The 9,175-nt window shown below is 37.1% G+C and overlaps 2 protein-coding genes across 2 annotated transcripts; one reads left to right on the top strand and one right to left on the bottom strand.

The window, feature by feature from the left end:
• Window positions 1–2,064, bottom strand: LOC18792665 (pentatricopeptide repeat-containing protein At5g13770, chloroplastic). The gene has a single exon (XM_020555875.1). The coding sequence runs from the start codon at window positions 2,013–2,015 to the stop codon at window positions 168–170; it is 1,848 nt and encodes a 615-aa protein (XP_020411464.1). The 5' UTR covers window positions 2,016–2,064; the 3' UTR covers window positions 1–167.
• On the top strand, window positions 3,540–8,005 carry LOC18788799 (DEAD-box ATP-dependent RNA helicase 32). The gene is made up of 8 exons (XM_007225169.2): window positions 3,540–4,023; window positions 4,143–4,418; window positions 4,889–5,212; window positions 5,753–5,944; window positions 6,043–6,198; window positions 6,326–6,747; window positions 6,889–7,046; window positions 7,424–8,005. The coding sequence occupies exons 1-8, from the start codon at window positions 3,655–3,657 to the stop codon at window positions 7,762–7,764; spliced, it is 2,238 nt and encodes a 745-aa protein (XP_007225231.1). The 5' UTR covers window positions 3,540–3,654; the 3' UTR covers window positions 7,765–8,005.

Below are 9,175 nucleotides of genomic sequence, written 5' to 3' on the forward strand. Positions count from 1 at the left end.
TTAGTGTAACAATTTCAGTATATATATGCAAATTAATTTTCAGGTTTCAACTGAAAGAAAAAGTAAGAAATCCTAATGAAGTTGTAGCATAACAGAGTACTTGAAACAGAGCATTTGCGCCCAAAACTGGAATTCGATCTGTACAGTTATACAAACCCTTATCAAGACTAGGTCACCTTAAAGCTACCTTGCAACCATTTGACCTGCGTTTGCAGCCCAGAATCTGTCAAAGCATTCAAGGCTGACCGATAAAGCCTCCCATCTAATCCTGTTCCTTCTGATTTCATATCTCGCAGAAGCTTCACCAACTCATCAACTCGACCGGTTTTCGAGAAAACCCCAACCATCATTCCAGCCATGGCCTTGTCTAAAACACCCCCATGGATCCTAAACTCATGGTAATATCTCATGCACATTTCAAAATCCCCTGCCTTGTTGTAAGCACCTATAACAGTTGTGTAGCTTACTTTATCTGGTGCAACCTTCCTTCGCTTCATTTCTGTCCATAGCTTTGAAACTTGCCTCAAATTATTATCCCTTCCATGCATATCCATCAAAGAATTGTAAATCCATACATTTGGCTTGCACCCTCTTTCTTTCATCTTCGCCACAAGTCTCATTGCATCTCTTGGCCTTCCTGTTTTCCCGTACATTACAACCATGCTAGAATAAGCCACTACACATTTATCAAACCCCTTTTCCTCCATCTCTCTAAAAATCATTTCAGCCTTGGAGTGAAGCCCCAGACGACAATATACGTTGATAATCGACGCGTATGTCACTTGTCCTGGCTCACATCCCATTAACACCAAATCTTTGAAAACTTTTACCGCAGTCAGCAACCTGTTTTTCCTGGAGAAGCCACTAACAACTGCGCAGCATATATTGTCCGAAACTCTGATATTTGCACCCTTCATCGCCTTAACTACTCCAAGAGTCTTCTGTGTCAACCCTGTTTCCACATACATTGATATAAGTCTTAAAAATACAGACGGATCCCTCAACATTTTCTTGGTCTCCGCTTCCTCAAAAAGCTCTTCAGCCACCTCCACTTCTCGGATGCTCGCGAATGAGCTAATCAACACAGAGTAGATCTTTGAAGAGTCTAAAGAAATTCCTTCCTTTGTCCTACTTCGAAAAACTTCCAGAGCTTCAAAAGGCTGTCCCAATTTGGTCAGTGACTCACATAGAATTCCGTATATTTGAGTTGAAAATGGGGTAAAATCCAATTGCCTACTTCCTAGTTCATAAAACAATTCAACAACTTTTCTACTGTCGCCTTTCTTGAAATAAGCTTCCATGATCCGGCAATAACATCCAGAATTTGGAACAATTCCATTAGATTTCATTCGTTCAAACAGAGAAATTGTACTTTTGAACATATGAAGCTCATTATAGCCTCTCATTGCGGAATCAAAGGCCGGGACAGCGACATCATCATCAGCCTTAAATACTTCAAGCAAAGTCCTAACCATTTTGAATTTTCTAGCTCTAATGCAGCTAGCGATCAGCCTAGAGCAAGTATAACTATCAGGCAGTACATGGTAATTCTTAAAATCATCACAAACTGAAAGCACTGAACCCCATTTCTTGGAACGTATCAAATACCTTATTAGATGCTCAAATGTTGATTTGTTTGGTATGAATTCTGGCCTCTTCTTTTTCGCTTTCTCATACTGTTCATACGCAAATTCTTCAGTCTGACGATCTTGAAACAACCCACATAGAAAATCGTTCAAGTTATCAGCATCCGGGGTTGAAAATTCTTCTTGGGGATCTGGAAACTTCAGGTCCAATTCAATGACTGGCAAAGTGGTGGATGCTTCGTCTTCTAAGATCGGAGAGTGACAACCTGAAGAATTTACATTGAAAACTCGGAGATTATAGCAGGGGATGGAAAACGAGGAACTGGTTTTGCAGGATGTGAAGAAGTTGAATTTGTGGGTTTCTCTGCATGATATCACCCAAGCCAAAGACCAGTCTGCCGAACTTGCAGCAGAACTGGAGATGGCCATTGCAGATAAGGCTTCAATGAAATGAGTGGGACTGAGACTATGTGGCTTTCTTCTCCTACACTACATATATACCTTATCCCCGACTGGATTTTGCCATGCTTGTAAATCTTACGAGCCACTAGTAATGTGACACTCGGAAATTATTTATTTATTTATTGGTCGAAACTCGGAAAATTCAAGGACATAAAAATGTCGGTCAAAACGAAGGCCACGTGACGTCCAATTCTTTGTGGAAAGATTGACTAATAAACATGTCGCGAATTTATCAGATTTTTGTTCAAATTTTTGTGGAGATGAAAGGGCTTCTTCTTCTTCCCTATGTTTTTGGAGCAAGGAAAGGGTTTCTTCTTAGTCAGTTTTGTTCTTAATTTTGGTTATGAAAAAACTAATGTGCAGCACCAAAAATAATCAAAGGTAATGTTGTAATTTTGTTATGAGGAAAATCAAACTCAAATGCAAATAAACAGGAGCATATTGGGTTTTTCAAGGGCCTAAGCAACAATTCTTTTTTGCCCTTTGGTTTGATAAGTTTAGAACTACCTAATTAATTAGAATTGATTTAAAGTAATAATTATTCTCTTTAAAAAAAATGTATGTAGTATGTATTACTGATATATAAATGCAAAGGGAGATTCTCCACTAAGTATTTATGTTAAGAATTGGTTATATATTTTTAATCTCAACCGTTGAATTGTATTTAATAAATCACTAGCCTCTTTGCACGCGCTTCTGCGCTTGCGAGAGGCTTTTTTTAAAAAAAATTTAAATTTATTTTAGAATTAAAAAAGATAATGGATAGTTGTGTTCCATAAAAATAGGATCCATTATCTGAATTTTCTTTTAATTTTAATTTTTTAATATGAAAAATTGTGAATTTACCATATTATCATCATTTAATTAATAATTTTAATTTTTAATGTTTGCATTAACCAAGGGCATTTTCTGGTATTTTGAATGTTTCACCATTCTCTGCCTTTTACTTTATATATATAGATAGATTAACACAATTAATGAATGTAATCTAACAACTAAAATTAGAAATAAGTAACAAATTCTTAACGTAAAATACTTATTTGAGAATCACCAAAAGGAAGAACTACAACTTTCTTTTCGTCGTTAGAATTTAGAAAGGAAAAGTTTTAATTTATTTTTGAGATATTTAGTGATATACCCATTTCTAGCACTAATATTATAAATAAACCCTACACAATTGAATTCCTATAAACAAACCCAAAAAAAACCCAAAAAATGATAGCTGGCCTTATTGAATTTAATATTAATTATTAAATTACTTTGATGCCCTATTGAGTGCTTTGGGTATTTTTATGAGATTTTGGGGTTGGGCTTGTTTTAAGAAATTGATGGCAGTTTTATAATTTATAAGAAGTTAAAAGCTTTTTTGTTATGTTGTAAATGGGCTTTGGGTGTGTTTCTAAAGTCCATTTTATATAGAATATTTTTATAATTTTAGCCCCCATATTGGGTATAATAGTGAATCTCCCTTTATTTTTTTGGTCAACAGAAAGGAAATGCTTAAACCCTTGTCTCTACCAAAGCGCTCTCGCCGCTTTCTTTCTAAAACCCAAATACCTAGCATCTATTTCTCCTCCAGTCGGAAGTTGAAACACAGCCAGCCACAATGAGAAAACCCATATCAAAGACCTCCCGCAAGCAAAAGGAACTTTCGGAGCTCCAAGAAATCGAGCTTCTGAAATCATGGATTGAATCCCAGCAACCCGAATGTGGCTCCAATCCCATGTCTCTTCCTCCTCTGCCCTCCGACGCCCCCGTCGGCCGCATGGGCCCCACAATCTTGTCGCGCTACGCCGGCGCCACCAGGTTCGACCAGTTGCCCATCTCTAAGAAGACCAAGGACGCCTTACGCCAATCCAAGTACATCGAAATGACCGATATTCAGAAGGCGTCTTTGCCCCACGCTCTATGTGGCAGAGATATTCTTGGTGCCGCCAAGACGGGCTCGGGAAAGACTCTGGCTTTTGTTATACCGGTAAGTTGTGATGTGTTCAAATTTCCATTCTTTCTCTGTCAGTCTCTAGGCATTTTTCAATGGTTATAAAAGAACCATCTTTTGATGCCCTGTCATATTTTAATTTTGTTCTGTTTCAGCTTGTGGAAAAATTGTATAGAGAGAGATGGTGTCCTCAGGATGGGGTAGGCAGCATCATATTATCTCCAACAAGGGAAATAGCTAGTCAAACTTTTGATGTGTTAAAAGCGGTTGGGAAGCACCATAATTTTAGTGCTGGCCTCCTAATTGGTGGTCGCAGAGATGTTGAAGCAGAGAAGGAGCGTGTAAATGAGCTGAACATACTGGTTTGCACTCCTGGCCGGCTTCTTCAGCACATGGATGAAACTCCAAATTTTGATTGTTCACAGCTTCAGGTCTAATTTATCCTCCTCTTCTTCTTTTTGAAATTTGAGGGGAAAATTGTATATTCTCAGAAATCTGTTTCCAACCCATAATGCTCTATCGTCTATCGGAAGTATGATTTTGAATATGCTGATGAGGGTTATCAGATTTACTTTCTAATTCTGCTATTTCTTGGTCTGATTAACTTTGTCACATACATTTGCCAATAATTCCAGATTTTCAGCTTCTTCTTTTTTTCATAGAAGGTGTTTTCTTGATTATTAATTCTTATTTTTCTGCATGCATACCAACAGTCTTTCCCCGTTGTACAATATTATTGTTCGACCTAGAAGTTTGTTATGCCTGTTTCTTCTTTATGCATTCAAGCCATTTCCTGCTGACCTAGAAGTCTTATCCAGTGTATATATATCTATATCTAAACACACATATGTTCTGTCTATTTTCCTGCTGATTTGGGTGGACTTTCCCGGTCAGGGAACAGGTTTTGGTCCTTGATGAGGCAGACCGTTGTCTTGATTCAGGATTTGAGGCGACACTGAATGCAATCATTTCACAGCTACCCAACAGAAGACAAACCTTTCTGTTCTCAGCAACTCAAACAAAGTCAGTTCAACATCTTGCAAGACTCAGTTTGAAGGATCCAGAGTATCTCAGTGTGCATGAGAAGTCTGTGACAGCCACTCCTAAGAATTTGCAGCAAATGGCAATCATCGTTCCTCTTGACCAAAAGTTAGACCTGCTGTGGAGCTTCGTAAAGACACACCTAAATTCTAGGATTTTAGTGTTTCTATCAACCCGAAAACAGGTGCGGTTTTGTTTTTGAATTATGTGCTTGTAGCTCAGATGCCTATGTGTCATACCTGATAATGTCTGCATAATATATGCAACATCTGAATTCATCTGTTTGTTTGAGGCCAGCTTAAGCCATTGTAATGGCAAATCAGTCAATGTGGCCAACTGAATCAATTATCTAGTTCAATGAATGAACGTTGAACTTGAATCAACAGATGCACACTTCAACAGGTCTTTAGAGTTTGAATTCATTGTTCTCCATGTAGATCATATATTGTTGTTAACTCCCCCACTCTTCCCTGCACAAGTCAGCATGGAAATTTTGATCTATCATTAAATTCTAGTTTATGATCTTTGTAGACATACATACATACATGTATAATGAATGTAGCTTTCTCCTATGTTGCTTGAGTCATTTAGTACAAGGAAATTTCTTCTCTTACTCCAAATTGTGTTGGTCTCACTCACCCCAAATTTACTCAGGTTCATAATTGGGGTGCACGTTTCACCTCCAATTTTACTTATTCATGATGTTGAATTGCTTTTTTAATAGGTAAAATTTGTCTTTGAAGCATTTAAAAAGCTCCGTCCTGGAACACCCTTGAAGTGTCTTCATGGTAAGATGAAGCAAGAGGGACGAATGGGAACATACTCACAGTTTACTGAAAAGCATTCAGTTCTCTTCTCGACTGATGTGGCTTCAAGAGGCCTTGATTTCAACAAGGCAGTTGACTGGGTTGTTCAGGTGACTGGGTTATTATATTATAACATAAATAATCAAAATATCATTTGACTGGGGTCTCAGTTTTTTTTCCTTTGTAAAATACTTTCTCCCATGTGCAGGTGGATTGTCCAGAAGATGTTGCATCTTACATACATAGAGTTGGCCGAACTGCTCGCTATGATTCTTCTGGGCGATCAGTTTTATTCCTGACGCCTTCAGAAGAAAAAATGCTTGATAAATTACAAGCAGCAAAAATACCCATAAAGAAATTAAAGGTTTTCTTTCCTTCTTTTTTTATTTTTTTATTTTTTTGGGAGGAGTCTATTATCCACTTCATCTTTTCATTTTTCCCATTTTGATTTGTGTGCCGGGCTAATTTAGCTGTTTAAAATTCTTTCTCAGCATAACGAGGGACGAATGCAACCGGTGTCTGGGTTGTTAGCAGCTTTGCTAGTCAAGTACCCGGATACGCTTCAGGGTCTGGCTAAAAGGGCCTTTATCACGTATCTGAAGTCGGTTCACAATCAGAAGGACAAAGAGATTTTTGATGTTATGAAACTACCAATTGATGAATTTTCAGCATCAATAGGTCTACCAATGACCCCCAAAATCCGTTTTTTAAACACGAAAATCAAGTCAAAGAAAGTGTCCAAACTATCTCCCATTGTTGAACCAGAAATTTTGGACAAGGAGAATGAATTGGAGCTTCCTAAAGAGGAGCTTGATATTGGTGATTTTAAGGAAGAGGGGGAGAAAGATGCTCTTCTAACAAATGATAGAGAAAATGAGGCAGAGGAGGAAGGAAGAAAAATTGGAGATCTTATGTAAGTTGCTTGTCTATTACGTTTTATGCATGTTTCAACCCTAACAATTGGCTTACAAAATTCTGACTGACATATTATGTGTCATTTGCTTTCTATTTTGTTAGAGAAATTTGAGTTCATTATTCGTTTTTTCCCTTGTAGACCGGCAACTCGGATTTCGAAGAAAAAGAAGTTAAAGATCAATATCAATAGGCCAGTGGGAACTAGAGTCGTCTTTGACGAGGAAGGCAACACGCTACCGCCACTAGCGAAGCTGGCTGACACAAAAAATGTCAGTGGCCTGCTTGATCAGATTGAAGGTGTGTATTAATAAATCTGTAATTTCCAACAAAAATAAAACCAGAATAATGTGCCAAGAAGTAATTGGTGGAAGACATTGCTATGATCGGAAGAATTGTTCTCTAGGGAATAAAAGCGGAAAATAATTAAACCTTGAGGTGTGTTAAAAAAAGATGGCGTTTTACCTTTATTTGCCTATTACTTGCCTTGCCTTGGAAATATTATAAACATGACGTATAATTGGGGTGGTGCCCGTCCATCGAAATGAACAATTGAGCTAAATAGAAATAGCTTTATGAATTTGACCCGAAAAAAAGAAAAAAAGAAATACATTTATGAATTTTTGTGTCCTATTCTGGAGAAAGTGTTGTCTTTACATTTCTTATTTTTGGTGCAGACAAGAAAACCGAATATTATAAGAAGCTTAGAGAAGATTTGAAGAAGGTGGACAAGGAAGACAAGGATTTGGACCGCCAGCGTCGTCGTGAAAAGCGAATGAAGGATAAGATGAAGCAGAAGAGAGGAAATATAGAAGAAGAGGAGGATGATGATCTTTCTGATTCAGAAGGAGAGCCATCTGAGGATCGACCCCACAAGAGGTCAAAGATATACTTTGATAGTGATGATGAGGGTGAGAGAGAAGAAAGTAAGGATAAACTGGGGTTCAAGCCTGACTCAGTATCTTTAGCGGAACAAGAAGCTTTGGCTCTCAAATTGTTAAGTTCCATGCACTCATAATTAAGTCTTTCTCGTTTTTTTCTTTTCCCCTCATTGAATTTGTTTGTTATTTGAACAACTTTAGAGCACTTTACCCCTTACAAAGCTTTAGAAAAAGGTTCGAGTTACCTCAAACAATCTGGAGTATCACTTTAGGTTATTATTATTTTTTGTAATATATACTATGGCAATATCTTAAAACTTCATTAGTCGCGGATCGATATGGATATCGAATAATTCTTGAATACCAAAGAAAATTTACTATTTTAGGTTGATGATCACCATGGATTCTGGGCAGCAAGTACTGCTCATTAATTTGAATACATGCATTAATATTTATGTTAGCATGCCTTGCTTGCTATTGGCCAAACAGGGACCAATCCCCAACCATTGAGCTTCTCCATGCATTTGTTGGAAGTTGGAATGGAAGACTCTAGAGACCGCATTTTCCATTTCTCCACGTTAATAATGCTGCTGTCTTGTATTAAGAAAGATAAAATAAACAACTGGGAATAATAAGTAAAGGAATTAGGCAAAGATTTACTGCTAATCAAAACCAAGGAGAAAGACAGACAAGTTCATCAGCTTACCATCGTTGATTCTTCACAGGTATATATCAACATTTGATTTCTAATGCATGAAAACTGCATTTTTACGGATACTTTCTTACTAATTATCTACATCTCGCATTGTATCCACTAGATCGAAATTATCCGGTGTTGATTAATTACTTGTGAGTAACGAACTTCAGCAATTAATTGAGATGTAGTTTATAATTTGAACAAGAAATACTTGCTATGATTAAAAGGAGGAGTTTTAGATTTGTTTTGATCATTTTCAAATCAAGTTAAAATGTTGTGTACTTTGGAAGACAAAGCACACGAGTGTTTTATCTTAAGAAGGAATTAGTGTGTGTGTGTGTGTTTGTGCGCATTGAATTGAATAACGTTTTTTAAAAATGTTTCGAAAAAAAGGGGATATGTGGTCTGAAGAATCTTTAAAAAAATTTCTTTTTTATTAAAAAAAAATAATAATAAAAAATGATGGATTCGTCATCCTATGACTGGTTAATACTTGACTGTCCGAATACTTTTTGCATTTTATAATATGCAAGTCTAAAGTGAGGACCTTTAAAGGACCAATGGTCAAGGTGTACGGACTAACCAATTGTTCAAAAGAACTTCCCCTCTAAGTTTAGAAACCCTGAATACCATTTCTCTTTTCACGTTTCTTTGATTGCTGAATGGAATTTGCCTTCTGTTTTGGGCCAAAGGGTTGCTAAATGCTATAATGTAAATCTCTTTCTTGTAATGCATGGCAGTGCTCGTACTTTTACCAGACTCCTAGACTTCTCTTTTTCTTGTTTCTTTTTCTCTTTTAATCGATACTGATCATATCTTCTTTCTCTCTGCCTAGCTTCGTGGCTAAGAAA

The sequence above is a fragment of the Prunus persica genome, chromosome G1 (assembly GCF_000346465.2).
Source record: "Prunus persica cultivar Lovell chromosome G1, Prunus_persica_NCBIv2, whole genome shotgun sequence".
NCBI classification, from domain to species: Eukaryota; Viridiplantae; Streptophyta; class Magnoliopsida; order Rosales; family Rosaceae; genus Prunus; species Prunus persica.